An 18149-nucleotide genomic window follows, 5' to 3' on the forward strand; every position below is an offset into this window, starting at 1 on the left:
CCTTCACCCCCCCCCCGGCTGCCCCTCGCCTGCCATCTGTGCTGCTGAAGACGGGCCCCAGTGCATCCCACTGGGCTGTGGCCACTGCTGTGCCCCCACCTAGCTCCACCTCCCATCCCAAAAGTGGTTTCTGCCAGGCACTTTGGCATGGCCAACCACCCCCGGCCATGGCCACCCTCCCTGGAGACAAGCATCCAGCTGCCTGTGCCGTCCCCTGTCTCACGTTGTCCAGTGTGGTCTGGCTGACGGAGTAGTCTTCGATGCCCAGCACGTCCACCACCTGCTCCATCTTGCTGAAGACCTGCGCCAGTGAGATCTGGTCTGACTTCAGCTGGTACTGGGCCTTGGTGTGGTGCCGCTCCTGCAGGGGACACAGAGATGACACCCAAGCCCTCACTCCCAGACCCCCTCCTGTCAACCTGTGGGGGGTCCCACAGAGGTGTCCCTTGGTGGATGAAGGCTGCTTGCATCCCGAGGCAGGGGCTGGCAGGGGATGGCACTGCCACCACAGGGAGCTCACCTTGAGGACAGCTTCGGGGAAGTTGCGGTTGAAGAACCTCACCACCTCCTTGACATTGAGGCTGGACTTGGTGCGCACCGTGATCATGTAGCCATCTCCGAACCTGCGCAAGGACAAGGGACCCCATGAGGACCTGCCCCGCCACCTGTACATCTGCAGGGAAGGACTGACCCCACGGAAGGGGATGATGCTCTCCAGCAGCCACTGCACCCACCAGGACAGTGCCAGGACAGTCGAGTGAGTCAGTCCCCTGCCCACCCTCCAAAGCAGCACCCACACGAACGGCTGACATCTCGCCGTGGGTGCCATGATGTCACCCTGCCATGGGGGCCCAGCCCCCTCCTGCCCCACAGCACACATGGGGTGCTGGACCCCCACTGGGTTCTTACCGGTTCTTCAGGTGCTGGATGCTGCCAAGACACTTGAGCCGCCCATTCACCATGATGGCCAGGCGGGTGCAGAGCGCCTCGCACTCCTCCATGCTGGGGAGACAGGGCAGGCTTCAGCAGGGTGGCATGGGGGGGACAGTGCCAGGGGCTGCGGCTGGGGCAGGCAGGGAGCCGAGCTCCCCAGGCCAACACCCGGGTGCTATGGCCCCACCACCAGGGATGGGAGAAGGCAACAGAGGGTGTCCCGGGCTCCCTCTGTTCCCCGTGCCCCTGCTGAATGCCATCCCCTGGGGACCAAAGAGCCCCCTCCCACCCACGCAGCACCCCAGGTGCCTGGAGGCATCGCGGGCGCAGCCAGAAGCCCCCCCAGACCTGTGAGACGTGAGCACCACGGAGCGACCCGTTTTGATGACGTCCAGGATGAGGTTCCAGAGGAAGCGCCGTGCCTTGGGGTCCATCCCCGTGGTGGGCTCGTCCTGGGGGATAGACAGCGCCCTCAGACACATCGGCCCCCGGGGGGACCCCGCCACCCCCTTCCTGACCTGAGCCCAGCTCAGGACACCATCCCACACCCCAGGACACTCATGGCAGAGCCAGGGACAGGCAGCTCCCACCCAGGCTCATTTCTCCACCCTAGCCCAGCGCCAGCCCCAGGGACATGGGGGGTGGGAGGAGGACCCTGCGGGCAGGGTGCTGGAGCCCAGGGCACACCAGGAAGATGAAGGCTGGGTATCCAATCAGTGCGATGGCTGTAGACAGCTTCCTCTTGTTGCCTCCGCTGTAGGTGCTGGCAGGCTTGTCGGCGTACTTGGTCAGCTCCAGCTTCTTCAGTGCCCACTTGACCACCTGCAAGGCATGGGGGGCTGCCGTCACCCTGCCAAGGCCATGGGGCTGGCAGAGCTACCAGCAGGCAGTAGGCAAGCAATTGGGCTCCACAGCACGGGCCTGCTGCCAAGGGGACCACAAGCGATGTGCCAGTCAGGGGAGCCCCACGGCAGCCCCTGGCACGGCCATGAGCGGTGGGGGCCTGCAAGCGCATGTGCCCGGTCCCGGCACCCCACGTGGGTGTACCACTGGAGCAGCACTGCCATGAGGGCAGTGACACCAGCTCAGTCCCTGCTGGTGCCCAGTGATATGTCATTCCTGAGGCACAGCGCCAGCCCTCGGGCGCTGGCAACTGCCCGCCCAGAGCCCTACCCGCTCCTCGTCCTTCCAGGGGATGCCACGCAGGCGGGTGTAGAGCTCCAGGTGCTCCTGGGCTGTCAGCTCATCGAAGAGCGCATCGAACTGGGGGCAGTAGCCCAAGCTCTGCTGAACCTGCAGAAGCTCCTTCAGGATGCTGTGGGAGACGATGGAGGGGCCGTGGGAAGAAGGAATTGCTTTTCGGGAGCACCCTTTTGCTCACCCCCCTTTCACACTCCTTTATACTGGAGCATCTTCTACCACGTAACCCACAATGGGCAGCCTTAGCTGAGAGCCGGTGTCACTTGCCACCCACCAGATGATGGTCAGCCCAGGAACAGGACTGCAGAGTCCCACGGAGCCACACGGGCAGGTTCACGCTGCTTCATCCTGGGAGGCCCCCAAGCAGACCCTGTCCCATCCCCAGGACAGCGGGCAGTCCCCACCTCCCACCCAGCCCGTGCCCCCTGACCTGTGCCCATTAACAAAGGCCTCTCCACCCGTGGTGCTCTCGTCCCCTGTCAGCATCTTGAAGGTGGTCGTCTTGCCTGCACCGTTGACGCCCAGCAGCCCAAAGCACTCCCCGGGCCGCACGCCCACGCACAGCCGGTCCACGGCCAGGATGCGCCCGATCTTGCGGGACTTGTACACCTGGCGGGGCAGGGGATGGCGGCTCAGCCCGCCGGGAAGCTCCCGGACCCCCAGCCCCGACCCACATCCCTCAGATGGGAGGGCTCCGAGGTGTCTCCTTGCAGCACTGGAGCATCCCCCACTGCCGCTGCCCCGCTGCTGCACCTTGGTGAGGTTTTCGATCTTCAGCATGTCGTTGTCAGCGTCGCCGCGCAGGACACGGTGCCGCTCATTGGCCACATCGATGTCGTCCTCGATGGGTTTGGTGGAGACGGGCAGCCGCCTGTGGGAGGGTGCATGGGCCGGGGTGGGGATGCAGGCACGGGAGCCGCCTGCCCGCATCCCTGCCGGGGATGGGCAGCTCCCCTGCTCGCACCCACCAGAGGGGCAGCCTTGAGCTAAGGGATCCCGATGGCAAAGCTTTTCCTCGCAGCCAGCCCCGCCTAGCCTGCCCCCTGCTCCCCGGCCACACTCACTGGGGCTTCCGGAAGAAGTTGTACTGGCACATGATGGTGATGAAGAAGCCGACGAAGCCTTCGATTGTCATGGCAACGAGCCCCCGCGTCACGATGTCCCATTCGAAGGGCGATTTCATTTTATCGAACTGCCCTGAGTGGGAGGAAGAGGAGAGAGTGGCTGGGGACACCTTCCCATGGGGACAACCCAGTCATACTGTCTTGAGCTGGCCTGTGACAATGACACTGTCCTGCTCCCGCATCCCCTCCCCTGCTGCAGCTGCCTGGGCTGGTCGGTGCTGCTGGCACCAGGGCTGGTCACAACAAGGCTTTCCATTCACAGCGTGTGTGCTGTTGAAATCATCTTGCAACTTTTCAACCTCAGTAGGGTGAATCAACCCAACTGAGAGTGTGTATTGGATGGATTTGTCAGATCCTGCCCCAAAATTGCCCCTCATGATGCCAGCAGCACCTTATATACAGAAGCTGCTTGAGAAGCAGAGAGCAGCAAGAGCTTTTTGAGGCCAAGCTGAAGCTGCGAGTAGCAAAAGGCTCATTTTGTCTGGGCAGTGCAGCCCTGCAAGCAAGAGACCATGTCTGGAAGGAAAGAGCCCATCCCTCTTATCACAGCACGGCCCCACCACGGCCCCACCACAGCCCCACCACAGGCAGTGTGCAACAGCAGCAGAAACGCACAACTCTGCTGGGGCTCACAACCTCCTCTCCCCATGGGGCTGCTATTCAGGATGGCCCAAGGAACCGTTTTCAGCATCACCGGCACCACACCACGGCTGACCCTCAACCGTGTCTCTTCCTGTACACCAGTCTAGTTCACATCCTGGAGCTTTTTGCTCCAGGTTGCTCTGGGCCTTGGAAAGCCCCACAGGGCAGACAAAGGGGATGTGCCAGCACTGTGGTCCCCCCAGCCCCACATGCCCTGGAGCAAGGGAGGGAGGGAACGAGAGGCCATACCTATCTTGGCATAGTATTCGTTGATGTACTCGTTGTAGGCCATCTCCATCAAGCCATGGCCCAGGTTGTAGTTAGGGAATACAAGGAAGCAGCTCTTCAGGTAGCTGTTCACCACCTTCAGATCCTGTGGGGATGGGCAGAGAGGACATGACCATCAGAAACACCCCTGAGGACAGTGAGCGCATGGTAGCATCAGGATCCCCACCAAGATACAGCCTGGTCAGGTCTCACAGCTGACCCTGCTGGGAGCAGGAGTTTGGAGCAGAGACCTCCTGAAGTCCCTCCCAGCCTGAGCTGTCCCATGACCCGATGGCAGCTTCTCCCTTCCTGGTGGTCCCAGGCAGAGCTGTGAATCCCATACCTTGTCGTGCTCAAAGAGCTGCAGCAGGAACGTGGCAACGGTGGCCGTGATGCCGATGAAGAGGTTGATGACAATGAGGAAGACGTAGGCGGAGCTGGGCACCTCGAACCAGAAGGAGGCAGGGTACATGATGGGGGTGATGGACCAGCTGGGAATGCGAGCGGCAGAAACGCACGTCAGCGTGGCAGGAGAGGGACTGGGCAGAGCCAACCGTCAAGCCTTGGGATTGCCCATCTCCCAGCCCCATCCTCCCCAGGCTCTCCCACCCTGGCCCTTGCAGCCCACCAGCTACAGCAGCTGCAGAACATCAGCCAGATGGGCAGCCCTGAGGCCAGATCCTGCCCATGTAGCCACAGTGTAGATAAGGCATTGGAGGGACCCACCAGTGCACCCTGACCACCTCTCTGAGCAACGTACCCGTAGAGCAGGAAGAGGGAGAGGACAGCGGGGAAGTTGGTGGGAGAGGTGTATGCCGGGAGGTCGAACACGAACAGGATGATGATGCAGCATGTGGCCGGCACCAGGTAGTTCAGCTGGAGAAGACAGAAACTTCTGTGACTGCCCACCCACCCGCCCAACCCTGGGGGCTTGGCTGGTGGGGCCATGTGTCCTGCTCACCATGTCCCACACGTAGTTGGCCAACCAGTAGATGACGGGGTCGCAGCCACTCACGAACTGCAGGTGTTTGGCCTTGGTGGCCTTTTCAGCCACCAGGAACACCACAAAGCTGGCTGGCACGAAGGACATGGCCACGATGATGAAGATGGCAATCACCACGTCCGTGCCTTGCAGGCTGCATGGGGAGCAAGGAGGAGAGCAGGGACCCCGTCACCCTCAGTTGCCCTGGGAAGGGCCACCCGTCTTGGCATGGGACAGTCGCTGTGCACAGGGCAGGGCACAGCACAGAGACCCCCACATCACAGCCACCCGGTGTGTCCCCCCCTAGCCTGCAGGGCAGAAGCCTCGGCATTCCCCTGCAAACTGCAGTGAGGAGCTCCCTCCCCTCCATGGGACACCACCCTCCCTCAAACCCACTCCCTGGACCTACAGGTAATCCAGGGACAGGCTGGCACTCGTCTTGTTCATGGGGTGGTTGGTGACCGTGATGCCTGCAGGAAGGCCCAAGAAGAAACATGGGAGCATGAAAGCTGGCTCAGGACAGAAAATCTTGCCTGCAGCCTGCCTGGCCCTGGCTCTGAGGGGGAGCACAGGTTTCCTCCCCGCAGCTCGGCAGGAGCTGTGTCTGAAGCAACTGAGCACCTTGAGGCCAAGCCCTCCCTCACTGGCTGGCAGAGAGCATCCTCGGACATGTCGCAAGCCCAGGTGCCTTCAGGCAGCACTTTGGGATGTTCTGCCCCAGCCCAGACCTCAGAGAGATCTGCCTAGCCCAGATCTCATAGCCAAGGTGTGTGACCCCCCTGCCCCAACTGGGCACTAGCCTGCTTGGTCCAAGGGGGGACACTGCATTTTAGAGCCTGGTTGGACCATGCCGTAAAGCTGCTCCTGACATGCTTCTACCCTTAAACACCTCCAGGCCCTCACCGTAGGCAGCAGGGTTGCCTTTGCTCTTGGGCAAGTTGGCTCGCAGGATGGCATTGTTGAGAGCGTTGAGGTAGGTGGGCATGCTGTGGTAGCCCTTGTTGTTGTAGAAGACCTGGAGGAGCAGAGAAGAATGGTGGGAGGTGGCAAGAGAGCTGGGCCCACGGCAGATGTACTGGAAGGGAGGGATGGGATGGGGTGGGATGGGGTGGACGGGATGAGGTGGGACAGCCACGGGGCAGGCTTGCTGTGCTCACACCTGTGGGGAGAGCAGGCCACTGCTGACCATGCTGGGCCAGACTTGCTGGGGTGGGAGCTGCAAAGCGCCCCATGGGGTGAGAGCCCCACCAGATTCCTTGGTGGAGAGCACTGATGCAGAGCTGTGGGCAAGGGGTCCCTGCCGTGCAGGCAGCGCTGCCTGCCCCCTTCTCCTCCCCACCCGTGCCGTGGCTGCTGCTGCCCACCCATCTCCCAGCTGCCACGGGGCGCAGCATGGTCCCACCTGGGCCGTTCTCCGGACGGCAATCTTGCGCACCGTGGCAGGAGCCCTGGCCCCGAAGGAGGCCGGGATGGATTTCTGGACGTTGCCAAAGGTGAGTGCCCCGTACCTGTGGGACAAGGCACCGCCGAGAAGCTGTGACCGCTGTCCTCCTCCTCCAGGAGCGGGGCCATGCTTGAGCATGCTCCTGGCTCCTGTCAGCACCCCAGGCTGGTGTCCCTGAGTCCCCAGTCCCCCACCCCTGCTCCACGGCACAGGGCAGACCCTCCCAGCCCTCCTTCTTGCCTGTGCAGCCGGAAGCGGTCCGAGGTGTAGAGCAGATACTCGGAGACATTGCGCCCTGTGATGTCTGCCAGGATGTCCCCCGTCACCACCTTCATCTGTGGGGGATGGCCCCCCACGCCGCTTGGGCAGGAGAAGCCAGTCCCCTGCATGGAGCACGTGCACTTGATGGGCTCATGGATGATGCGGGGCAGGGCAGGGGCTGAGGTCACGGTCTCTGAGGAGCAGAGAGGGCAGCTCACAGCCAGGCTCCTGCCTGCCCCAGCTGCCTGGGACAACATGGGGGCGAGAGGCTGAGCCGAGGGGTCCCGGCCGGGCAGAGAGGGAGCACTCTGCCCCATGGCCAGAGCCCGGTCTGCGAGAGGGCTTTTGTGTCCTGGTGACCAAGAGGGACGAAGAGATGGATGTGGGGAAAAACTTTGGGGGAACAGAAATGGTTCAGAGAGGGGGCATGAAGTGTGGCTGGAGAAGGCAATGGCTGGGGACCGCGGCCCAGCGAGGGTGACACAAGGCTGGCCACAGGGCTCTCGATGGTGTCACCATCCCAGGGAGCTCCAACTGGCACTGCCGGGGCTAAACGGGGAGCGGTGCTCCAGGGCCACCATCGGCCCCGAGCCAGAACTTCAGCCCAGCAATGCGATGCTCTGCTGTGGCCAGGGCAAACTGATAGGCACTTCCAGGGGTCCCTGGAGCTGCTTATGCAGGGGAGATATATCATCTCCCTGCTGGAGATGAATCCCAGGCCTGGACACACCTGAGCACCAAGCACAGGTGATACCTTTGATGGCAGAGGAGAAGGTCGTGGAGTTCCAGGCATGGAGCAGGTCCTCATCCACCGAGATGGGGTAGTCAGAGGGAGCCGGGGATGGAGGCAGCGGCACAAAGTTGGAGAGTGGCAGGCCCTGGGTGAAGGAGTCGATGCACATGGCGTCGAAGTACTTGGCCGCCAGCATCTTGGACTCGTTGCTGTTGAGGTTGAGGGTCTGCATGGGCTGGTCCAGCGTGTTGTTGAAGGCTGTCTTGAGCACGCAGGTGGCCCCCACGCCAGAGGGCAGGTGGAAGGTGTTCACCAGCTGTTGGGGGCTGGCATCGGGAGACAGTCTGATGCTGTGGGAAGAGGAGCAGGTGAAGAGGAGCAAGGAGCAGGAGACATGGGTCTCACCACCTTGGCCATCTTCTGTGGACCTCCCTGAGGCCTTGGCACTTATCATGGCTGAATGGGCACACACAGCCCATGCCTGGCATGAGCTGAGCTGCCAATCGCAGCCAGCGTCAGGGCTAGCACCTCTCCTAGAGACACCCTGGGGAGGATGGAGGCTGCTTTCTGCAAGGGGACATGGCACCGGCCAGTCTCTGCTCCAAGCCTGAGCCAGCCCTGGCGCCAGCCCCACTGTGGGCTGCCCTCCCTGCTGCCCCCCATCGCAGTCCCAGGGATGGAGACAGGGATGGGGATGGGGATGGGGACGGGGCACGGGATGCTTATCAACAGCGAGCAGCAGCTCTCACCGGTACCCGGTACTCCGGAGACAGGGATGGGGATGGGGACGGGGCATGGGATGCTTATCAACAGCGAGCAGCAGCTCTCACCGGTACTCACGCCGCTCCTCGTTGGCGTAAGGAATGAAGTTGCCCTTGGGTTGCGTGTAGTTGTGGTACTGGGATGGTGAGAGGATGAGGGGTGGCAGATCACCTGTGAGGACAAGGACAGGAACCCACTCGCACCTGCAAGCACTGCCGCGCACAGGCAGACTGGCCAAGCGCCCACAAGCCTTGTCCTCATCCTCCCCCCAGCCAGTGTCCCCACCGGCCACACTGGGGCAGGCAGAAAGGGTCACTAGTAGCCCCCAGCATGCGGGTGGGTGGCTCGCATGCACCTATTTCGGGCACGGAGAGCGCCACCGTCATGGCCACGCAGACGAAGAAGGCGGGCAGAAGGATCTGTGAGAAGAGGGCCTTGGTGTTGCGCTTGGCACAGTGGAAGCGTTTGACGATCAGCCCGTGGAACTGGCGCAGCTTCAGCCACGAGCCCTCCAGCTTGAAGCTCCCCTGCCCGGCCAGGTCACCGTCCTCCGCCTCCACCTCCACCTCTTGCTCTGGGAGGGGAGAATGATGTCAGCCCCCCGGCACAGCTGCTCCCACACCTGCCTTGGCCTCCAGGGAGCTGAGCCAGGCACCAAGCTGGGCGCAGCCACCCCAAGGGACAGGGCAGTACCCAACCCTGATGGCCACTGAGCCACAGCAGCACCATGGCATGAAGCGAGGCAGCTGGCTGGCGGGTTCCTCTTGGCCCAAAATGGGAAACTTAGACAATAGTTTTAAAAAAACAACCTAAATTGGTGCTTTTTGGCAGAACCCCTCCATTTTCCTATCAGCTCTCCCAGCTGACAAGCGGTCAGCAGTCAGGAACAGGGGACAGGACATGGGTAGGGGGGCCTGCAAGGCAGCAGGCGCGGGGCTGGGGCTCAGGGAGCTTTGCCATGGCATTGTCTCGGCTCTGCCTCCTGCAACCCAAATCACAATGCTCAGAGCAGCCCTGGCCGGGGAGGCAGGGTGGCGCATCCCTGAATTAATCACGACAAGAGCTGCTGGGATAACCCAAAAAAGAATTTGTGAATAAAACAGCAGCCTCAGGGCGCCTGCCTGCATCCTCCATCCTCCAGCAACCCCAGCATCTGGGCAGGGAGAGCCCCGAGCCTGGGTCAGGGTACGGAGGACGAAGCCACCAGCTGAAAGATGACTCCGTGCCCAAGGGCCAAGAGGAGACAACCTGACCAGGCGCCAGCAGAAGGAGCAAGCGTGTTAGTGGGGCAAGTCTGCAGGGTGGCACTCGTGGGATCCGAGGGAGGCAAAGGGCAGAGCTAATGCCAGCTGTGCCCGTGCCCACTGGCTCTGTGTCTCAGCATGGGACTCCCCCACACACGTGCTACCAGTTTGGGGGTGCAAACTGGTGGAAGCACCTGTTTCCAGCCCTCCCACCCAGGCTGCAGTTCTCTGCGCACAGCGTCAGTGGATGCATTATCAGACCCCCTGCGGGGTCTTGCCCCAGCAGGCATGGCCCCCCATCCCCAGCATGTCCGCCTGCCCCGGCCAGGACCAGCTCTGCCCTGCCCAGGTGCAGGGACAGGCACTACCACCGCCCCAGCTACCCTCCATGTCCCAGCTGAGCACCTCCCCCAGACCCTGCCGCTGGCCGGGCACCGGCGGCACGAACCTTGCAGACTGATGTTATCAGGGTCCTGCCGGTTATCGAACAGGGGTGCGTAATCCCCAAAGAATTCGGAATAAGCCCCACCTTCATCGCCCCGCACGGAGCCCACCGAGGAGGCCGAGCGCAGGGATGCCTGTGACTGCGCCAGCTTGGAGCAGGTCACCAGGTTGCTGAGCTCCACCTCGGGCTTCTCCAGCACGGCTGCTTCAGCCAGGGGCTCCCCATTGGCCTCTGGCTTCAGGCCCAGCTCAGGGGCAGGTGGCCGCAGGGCGTCCTTCTTGGACTCCTTCATGTCTGGAAGAAGAAGGGAGGTTGCCGCTGGCCATGCCACCCTTCACCGTGGCGTGGCATGGAGCGGGGACAGATCTGTTCTGCAAACCCAGAGTGGAGCAGAGGCCAGCTGCCCTTGGCCAGGCTGGGCTCCGCTGGAGACCACTCCTCCCCTTGGGAAAGGAGACTCCTGTGGCAACGCGCAAGGGGAGAGGAGCCACCAAGCCCACGCAAAGGCACACAGCCCCTCTCCAGCCCCAGCAGCACTGTGTGTGTCCCCCCGCCACCCGTACCCACGTCACTGTTCTCCAGAGACTGGTCCTCCTCGGACACCTTCAGGAAGACCTCCTCCAGCGTGGTGTCCATCAGCCCGAAACTGGTGAGGTCCAGCTCCTCCAGGCTCTGCTCCAAGTGCTGCAGAGGCAAAGCGCTGCATGAGGAGGGCAGGAGGTGCTCACAGCACCGTGGCCCCCCACAATCACCTGCCTGCCCACCCCGCCAGCCCCCATGGTTACCTGGAAGAGCCTCTCGAAGCAGCCCTTCTTGACGGCCTCGCTGGGCAGGATGTAGGAGAGCTCAGTGTTGGTGTCAGAGATGAGGAGGCAGGAGGCCACATATTTCTTGACAAACTGGGAGACGCGGGGCTCGGAGCAGGGGCTGACAGAGGAGTGGGCCGGGGGGCTGTGTGGCTGGCCTGGCTCTGTGGCAGAGGGGCAGCACCGGTCAGTCACTTCTCACCCGGCCTCCCACCAGGACCCACCACATCCACCCTTACACCCCAGTGCTGCGGGGGCTCCTTCAGCCTCCATTGCGGGGTGCTGGCGGCTTCCCGGCCGCCCTGCCTGGCCTGGGGAAGGTGTACTGCACCGCGGCCCACGCTGGGTATCTCGGTGGGCAGCCCACAGGCCGGACAGAACCAGCACCTGGAGGCAAATGCCACCACACAGGGTCTAATCCGGGACCCAGACGGGGAGAAATCAAGGCTGAGCGATGCCACCTCCTACACCCCTGCCCCGTACCCCTCCGCCCTCCACGTGGCCTAAGGAGACTTGGGGTTAGAGCACTTGGGTGTTGACCTCTTTCCTGGGCTAAAGAAGGGCTGGTCCCATCTACTCCTCTAAACACAGAGTCCCTCTGCCACCCAGACCTGTGCCGTTCCTGGTGTCCGACTGCTTCTTCACCACTGTCAGCTTGTAGCCGTCACCATAGGTGCTCTTGAGGAAGAGCGGGGAGCCGCAGCACTTGAGCTTGCCATGGGAGATGATGGCGATGCGGTCGCCCAGCAGGTCAGCCTCATCCATGTGGTGCGTGGAGAGCAAGATGGTCCTCCCTGATGGTGGCACAGAGCCTCAGAGGAAGGGCTGGGGCCACCGCAGCCAGAGGAGCAATGCTGGGCTCTGCCCACCTCTGCTCACCTGGCTTGTACTTGAGGATGAGGTCCCAGATGGCCCTGCGCGCATACGGGTCCACACCAGCCGTGGGCTCGTCCAAGATCACGGCCCGTGACCCACCCACGAAGGCAATGGCCACCGACAGCTTCCTCTTCATGCCCCCCGAGAGGGTCTGCACCAGGGAATGGCGTTTGTTGGAAAGCTCCAGGTCCTCAATCATCCTGGGGACAGGGGAGAAGCACCAGCGATGCCACGGGGGCCGTACCGGTGCCCAGTGCCTGCGGGAAGCATGTGATGCCTCTTCCCCACATGGTACCTGTGGCTCTTGGCCACCAGGACAGCCCAGCTGCAGCCAGGCTACAGAAGCATCTTCTGCTGGCTTCCACAGCCTGATACCCCAGGGTTTGGAAAACACTTGGTGGAGCTGCTCTGGGGAACATCTCTGCTCCCAGATCACCCACCACAGCACAGCCAGCAGGAAGGGGACCCACTCATGCAAAAGGCACAGATGGGGCAAAAGGAGCTGGGGGGGTGCTTACTTGTCCATCTCCTTGCGGATCTCCTCCTCTGCCATGCTCTTGAGCTGCGAGTAGAACCAGAGGTGCTCCTCCACCGTCAGCCTGTCAAACAGCACGTTGTGCTGGGGACACATGCCCAGGTTTTTCCGGATCTCGTCCATCTCTGTCCGGATATCGTGGCCGTAGATGGTAGCGGAGCCCGAAGTCGGAGGGAACAAGCCAGTGAGGATGGACCTTGATGGATGGAGAAAGGCAACAATGTGAGGGACCTTGTATTCCTCCGTCTGGTCCCAATCCCAACCACCACCTCCAGGAGTATCTGCTGGGCCCCAGGCAGAGCAAAGTCAGTGCAGGGCCATGCACCAGCTGCCTGTCCCCCTTTGGTGCCACCCCAACCACACTGCTGCCCTCTGGGCATGGCACCAGCTAGCACAGGGCCCTGCAAGGACATCACGCAGCACCTTCCCCACCCACTGCAGCTGGCCAGAAGGACACGGCCCACATCCACCCCGACCGGCACTCACATAGTGGTGGTTTTGCCCGCGCCGTTGTGCCCCAGGAAGGACACCACCTGGTTCTCGTAGAGGTTGAGGCTCAGCTTGTTCAGTGCCAGCTTCTTGTCTGTCTTGTAGACCTTGGTGAGCTTGTCGATGCAGACAACCAAGGGGAGGTGGGTCGGCTCCTCCTCGATGCCCCGTGTCTCCTCTGCCGTGACAGTGGGATGGTGAGGAGTCAGGGGGTGGCAGGGAGGCCGGGCTTGGAGCGGGGCCTCCCCAGGGGATGAACCTCTCTGCCTCCATCTCGTAGTGGCTGTTTCCCACGCCCAGGCAGCAGCTCCCAGACAGGCAGCAGTGCTTGGCCCAGGATCCTGCCCCAAAAAGGGCACAGGGGACACATGGGAGTCCCTGGGCACAGCAGGACCCGCAGCAGTGCTGGCTCGTGGCCCCTTCCCCTCTGCTTCTCGCCAGCTTCCCCCCTTCCCACGCCACAGGCAGCAGCTCCCAGACAGGCAGCAGTGCTTGGCCCAGGATCCTGCCCCAAAAAGGGCACAGGGGACACATGGGAGTCCCTGGGCACAGCAGGACCCGCAGCAGAGCCAGGGCCATTCTCGGGCTACCCCCTGCCAACCCTGTCTGCCCTCACCCAGCCTCCGGTTCTCCATGGCACAGGCCTGATCCTCCTCCATGATGCTTAGACGGGTGGTGCGGGACCAGGGCCAGGTCCACTCCCAGGTCTCCACTCGCCCGTTGCCCAGCCAGTAAGACTTCTGGAAGGGGAAGTACCAGGGCCGCGGCAAGCCGAACATGCCTGCAATCACAACCCCTATGGAGTCAGGGCCAACCCTGCACCCATGTCTGTGCAGAAGCCGGCCGAGGGCCACGGCAGAGCTTGGCACAGGTACCAGCATGGGCATGGGCTTGGAGGTTTCCCCATCTTAGGGACATCACTGTGGGGTGGGGGCTGCAAGCTGCAAGCACCCTGGCCCATGCTGCTGGGCTGTGCAAGGAAGCAAAGTCCTTTGGGCTTTGGGTTGGGCCTGGCTCATGCTTCGGTTTTACTAGGAAAGCAAAGGAAGCGGGTGAAACTCCTCTTCAAGCAGGTGGTAAGGGGGAACAGCACTTCAGCCATGGACACCTTGCTTTGCTACAGCTGGCCAGTGAACTGAGACACGCGACTGAAGATCTGCAAGGAACCTGCTGGTGTCACCAGTGGGTCAGGGCATGTGGGCAGGTGTCCCCAACAGGACACACACAGGGGACCCTGAAGGCACATTGTGCCAAATCCCACCACGTCAGGGCTGAGCACTGCCAGGAACCAGCAGTGTCCCCAGCGAGGAGGGTCCTGTAAGATCAGAGGTGCCCTCATGCCCCACCTCCCACACGTACCTGGGTGCACGGCCTCAATGTACCACGTGAGCACCCCATACACCACGGCATCCACAATCAGCATCATCATGGACAGCAGGAGGTTGAAGTCGTCTCCTTCCACAGGTGACTGGCTGAAGGTGTGCCACTGGATGCCCACACCGGCCACCTCATACAGTGCAAAGTACTTGGAGCCCAGCCCAAAGGCCGTGGTGGACATGAGGGACTGCGGAGAGGCAGAGGGAAGGGAAGGGAAGGGGACGTCAGCAGGAACCACAGGCCAGCTCCGGAGGAACAGGTTGGGGCGAATTCCTACCCGGTGCTGCCCCACCCAGCCCCATGGAGATGCTCCCTGCCCTGGGAGGCACCAAACCTTCTGGAGATGCCTCCAAAGCCCCATGGGAAGTTGGTTCATACAGGCAGAGGTTTGCCCAGGGCTTAGTGACAGCTTGGTGGCCTGTGTACTGAACATGGGGTGCCCAGGGCAAACCTGGGGCCAAGCACCTCCCCAGCAGCCGCAGCCAACTCACCGCAATGCACTTTTCAAAGGCCGTGATCTTGTCATGCGCCACCTCCTCCCGGATGGCCACGTACATGTAGGGCACGTAGCTGAGGAAATAGATGATGCCGCCGCAGGCAGAGGCCAGCTTGGCCTTGGAGTAGAGCACTGACACCAGGAAGCTGCAGGGAGGACAGCGTCGCCTTGGAGCCTACCCCACCAGGGCTTTCCCCACACTGTCTGATTTTGGTGGCGTTGAGGTGATAAATTGGCCCCTCAAATCAGCTGGCTGGGGGGACCTGTGCCCCTCCACCGGCCCTTGCCCACATAGCTCCCAGCACCCTCGCTCCATGGCACAAGGACCCTGGTCCTGCCCGTGCCCCATCACCCCACAAGGTGGACCAGGCAGCTCACCAGAACATGATGGTGGCCACTGCGTAGATGGCGAGAAAGAGCCAGATGATGAGGACATCACTGTGCATCAGGACCTTGCCGTACTTCAGGATGGCAGTGAGCGCTGTGACCGAGATGGAGAGCTGGACGAAGCCGGTGATGAACCAAGCCACCCAATGCACCGCGTTGTTCAAGCCCATCATCTTCATCACCTGCAAGGCCAAAACTGCTCAGCTGGGCTGTCCCCTACCCTGTGTATCCCTGCTGCCTCACTCGCTGGGGCTGGGAGAGCAACGGGCAGCACTGAGGGGTCCCTGGGGGCTGCTGGGAGCAGGCAGGCCACAGCACCCTGTGCCAGGGTGCCAACGGGCTCAGCTCCCTCCGGCGTTGGGCAGGGCTCGTGCTGGGGACACTTGGAAGGACCAGCTCAGCCCAGGGATGTGGGATCTGCGCCCGCCCCAGCTCACACACCCCAGAGACATGGGGAAGGTGCCCAGGGACGCAGCACAGAACTTAGAGCTCAGAGATGCCAGCTCCTCTCTCTCCCACCGTCCCCACCTCTTTCAGGCGATGCTCCTTCTCCGTCACAATGTGCTGGATCATCATGGCCACTGAGTAGACCCAGGAAATCACCATGCACAGGGGCATCATGTGCTCGATGACGAAGAGGAAGCTGGTGGAGTAGAGGAAGAGAGGGGAGAGCTGGACGGTGGCACCACCACAGAGACCCAGGGGCACAGGGCACTGGAGGGGCTCTCCCACCACCTGGGGACAACCAGCCCTCTGGTCCAGCAGCTCCTTAGTGCCCTGAAAGGACTTCTCCAATGAGCCCATAGGACAATCTAGTGTCCTGGCTGTCAGGTCCTGGCAGGCAGGCGGGCAGCAGCTGCGGGCTCAGCCCAGTGCCCTGCCTACCCTGGTGTGGACGGGGCCCTATCCACCCTCCTGCCCTGAAGGGCTGGTGGCTCTGGGACTTCTCCAGGTGCTTCCTCCAGACCACTGTGTTCAATAACCACCGACAGACCCATGTGCCATCCATTTACTACACTCCTCTTGCTCTCCCCAAGTCTTTCAGCCTCCAAGACACCCCACAGCCATGAGTTCCTCACTTCAGCTACGAACTGGGCACAAAATCCTTCCCCTGCTTGCCTAGCCTGGTGGTTCAAGGGACAGGGCTTAACTGGTTGCTTATCACTCCCAATGTCACCAACCTCTCTCAGGCCCCCAAACTTGTCCCCTTTTCCCCCCCCAGCCATGAGTTCCTCACTTCAGCTACGAACTGGGCACAAAATCCTTCCCCTGCTTGCCTAGCCTGGTGGTTCAAGGGACAGGGCTTAACTGGTTGCTTATCACTCCCAATGTCACCAACCTCTCTCAGGCCCCCAAACTTGTCCCCTTTTCCCAGCTGAAGTGTCCTGGCCTGCAAAGGGGAAGAGGGAAGGTCCTGCCCCTGCCCACCCTGCCCACATGGGTGTTACTCACTCATCCCGGGTATAACACGGGTACGGGAACATCTGCACATAGTTGCCGGGCTCCACCACATCATGGCCAACAAACGTGTTGATGAGGGCACGCTCCATCATGTCTGGGGAGAAGGGGAAGAGGCCAAGCTGAGTGGGCAGTGCGGGCAGGGGCCGGGGACATGGGCAGCTGTGGCAGGGAGCTGGCACTCACCCTGGATCCAGACGAAGCCATAGAGGAAGTAGAAGCGGCCACCGGTGTTGGGACCGGGCCGCCAGTATGCCCGCCGAATCTCGTTGGTCTTCTCCGTGAAGCTGGAGTTCTGCCGGATCTTGTACATGACGTGGGGGGGCAGTGAGCCATCCCTGTTGGTCTGGAAGATGACGCCTGCGGGCAGCGGGAGAGGCAGGGAGCCTGCTGGCACCATGGGAGACAGCTACACCGGCCAGCCCACAGCGACAGGCAGGGACGTGGAGGGGTTCAGTGTGTCCCAGCTAAGGGCACCACGAGGGCTGCCATGGATGAGGAGGGTGGGCATGGCCCTGGCATGGGATGTGAGGGCATGTGGACAGCAGGCAGCGGCAGTGGGAGAGCCAGGACAGCGGCAGGGTCCTGTGACCGGCAGGGCTCAGGCCAGGGGTAGAGGATGGGTACCGTGAGATGCTCGATCTGCTCATCCACCCAACGCATGCACCATGGGAGCCAGGTCCCAAAGCCAGTGGCCCCAGCCTGGGGCACAGCTGGAGAAGGACATGGCTTCAGGGACCCCTACAAAAGGGAGTTCCTGGGGACATACTGGCAAAGACAGTGACGTTGTCCTGGTAGGCCTGGTTCAGTGTGTAGTTGACGATGCTCTCCTCATCCGGGAAGCCTTTGAAGATGTCCACGCTGACCTAGTGGGAGGGGAAGGCCAGTGAGACCCCACTGCCCCTGATGGGTCTAGCACATGGACCCTGCACACAGTGCAGCATGTGCCACCCACAGCCACCCAAAGAGCTCCCAAACCCAACGGTGGATGGGCACGTCCACCATTGACATCTACCCCAAAGCTCCTGACACTGCAGAAGCCACTATCTCCTCCAGGGCTCCCGTCCCATGGCCTTAAGTAGGTCTGAGCAGACCTGACCCCTCTTCAGCTCCACAGAGCCTGGCTGTGGGCGGTGGGTGCCACTCCAGCACCCATGTTCCCACAGGCGGGCACACCTCACCTTGGCCATGAAGTGGACCCAGCCGCAGGCGGCATTGTCGATGGTGTCCAGCTGCTGGAGCAGAACACTGGCGTTGGGCAGGGAGAAGTTGCCATTGAGGAAGTTGTGGAGAACATCGCTGTCGGAGACATTCAGGATCTCTGGGTGCTTGTGGAGGTCGGCAGTGAACTGGGACAGAAAGGGAGAGATGGGAGGGAGAAGTTGGGGTACGCCCTGCCTCTCAGCCCCCTGTCTTCTCCATGGAAACAGACAGAACCCAATGCTCCTCCTAGGGATGGGGGACAGCGTCCACCCTGTGCAGGGAACCAGCCTGGTCCTTGCAAGAGCTGGGCGGGCACCCAGGAGCACCTGAGAGCTTCACATGAAGAAGCTACGAGGTGCTCAAGGGCAGGACACCCCCTTCCCCCTCCCAGAGCAGTAAAGCCCAGGCAGGCTCAGTCCCCACCGCACTATTGGCATCACGGAGACGTGGTGGGATGGCTCCTATGATTGGAGTGTTGGGATGGA

At 62.1% G+C, this 18149-nt stretch overlaps 1 protein-coding gene across 1 annotated transcript in view; it reads right to left on the minus strand.

The window, feature by feature from the left end:
* ABCA2 (ATP binding cassette subfamily A member 2) overlaps nucleotides 1-18149 on the minus strand; it is a 39725-nt gene that overhangs the window by 3483 nt on the left and 18093 nt on the right. Inside the window, exons 14-49 of the mRNA XM_019474963.1 lie at nucleotides 17643-17810; nucleotides 17231-17327; nucleotides 16648-16821; nucleotides 16456-16558; nucleotides 15532-15646; nucleotides 14995-15185; nucleotides 14612-14762; nucleotides 14103-14307; nucleotides 13360-13524; nucleotides 12741-12921; nucleotides 12238-12450; nucleotides 11723-11919; nucleotides 11455-11637; nucleotides 10823-11007; nucleotides 10601-10721; nucleotides 10041-10331; nucleotides 8704-8922; nucleotides 8417-8519; nucleotides 7608-7936; nucleotides 6833-7046; nucleotides 6551-6656; nucleotides 6052-6163; nucleotides 5558-5618; nucleotides 5128-5302; nucleotides 4927-5042; nucleotides 4510-4657; nucleotides 4149-4272; nucleotides 3198-3330; nucleotides 2887-3004; nucleotides 2564-2742; nucleotides 2107-2248; nucleotides 1621-1755; nucleotides 1282-1385; nucleotides 910-1002; nucleotides 521-623; nucleotides 224-361 (exon numbers count right to left, since the gene is read on the minus strand). Of these exons, the coding sequence (XP_019330508.1) occupies nucleotides 224-361; nucleotides 521-623; nucleotides 910-1002; nucleotides 1282-1385; nucleotides 1621-1755; nucleotides 2107-2248; nucleotides 2564-2742; nucleotides 2887-3004; nucleotides 3198-3330; nucleotides 4149-4272; nucleotides 4510-4657; nucleotides 4927-5042; nucleotides 5128-5302; nucleotides 5558-5618; nucleotides 6052-6163; nucleotides 6551-6656; nucleotides 6833-7046; nucleotides 7608-7936; nucleotides 8417-8519; nucleotides 8704-8922; nucleotides 10041-10331; nucleotides 10601-10721; nucleotides 10823-11007; nucleotides 11455-11637; nucleotides 11723-11919; nucleotides 12238-12450; nucleotides 12741-12921; nucleotides 13360-13524; nucleotides 14103-14307; nucleotides 14612-14762; nucleotides 14995-15185; nucleotides 15532-15646; nucleotides 16456-16558; nucleotides 16648-16821; nucleotides 17231-17327; nucleotides 17643-17810 (5592 nt within the window). The remainder of the gene's footprint in view (nucleotides 1-223; nucleotides 362-520; nucleotides 624-909; nucleotides 1003-1281; nucleotides 1386-1620; nucleotides 1756-2106; nucleotides 2249-2563; nucleotides 2743-2886; nucleotides 3005-3197; nucleotides 3331-4148; nucleotides 4273-4509; nucleotides 4658-4926; nucleotides 5043-5127; nucleotides 5303-5557; nucleotides 5619-6051; nucleotides 6164-6550; nucleotides 6657-6832; nucleotides 7047-7607; nucleotides 7937-8416; nucleotides 8520-8703; nucleotides 8923-10040; nucleotides 10332-10600; nucleotides 10722-10822; nucleotides 11008-11454; nucleotides 11638-11722; nucleotides 11920-12237; nucleotides 12451-12740; nucleotides 12922-13359; nucleotides 13525-14102; nucleotides 14308-14611; nucleotides 14763-14994; nucleotides 15186-15531; nucleotides 15647-16455; nucleotides 16559-16647; nucleotides 16822-17230; nucleotides 17328-17642; nucleotides 17811-18149) is intronic.

Source organism: Aptenodytes forsteri, unplaced genomic scaffold, assembly GCF_000699145.1.
Source record: "Aptenodytes forsteri isolate BGI_AS27 unplaced genomic scaffold, ASM69914v1 Scaffold494, whole genome shotgun sequence".
In the NCBI taxonomy this organism is placed as follows: Eukaryota; Metazoa; Chordata; class Aves; order Sphenisciformes; family Spheniscidae; genus Aptenodytes; species Aptenodytes forsteri.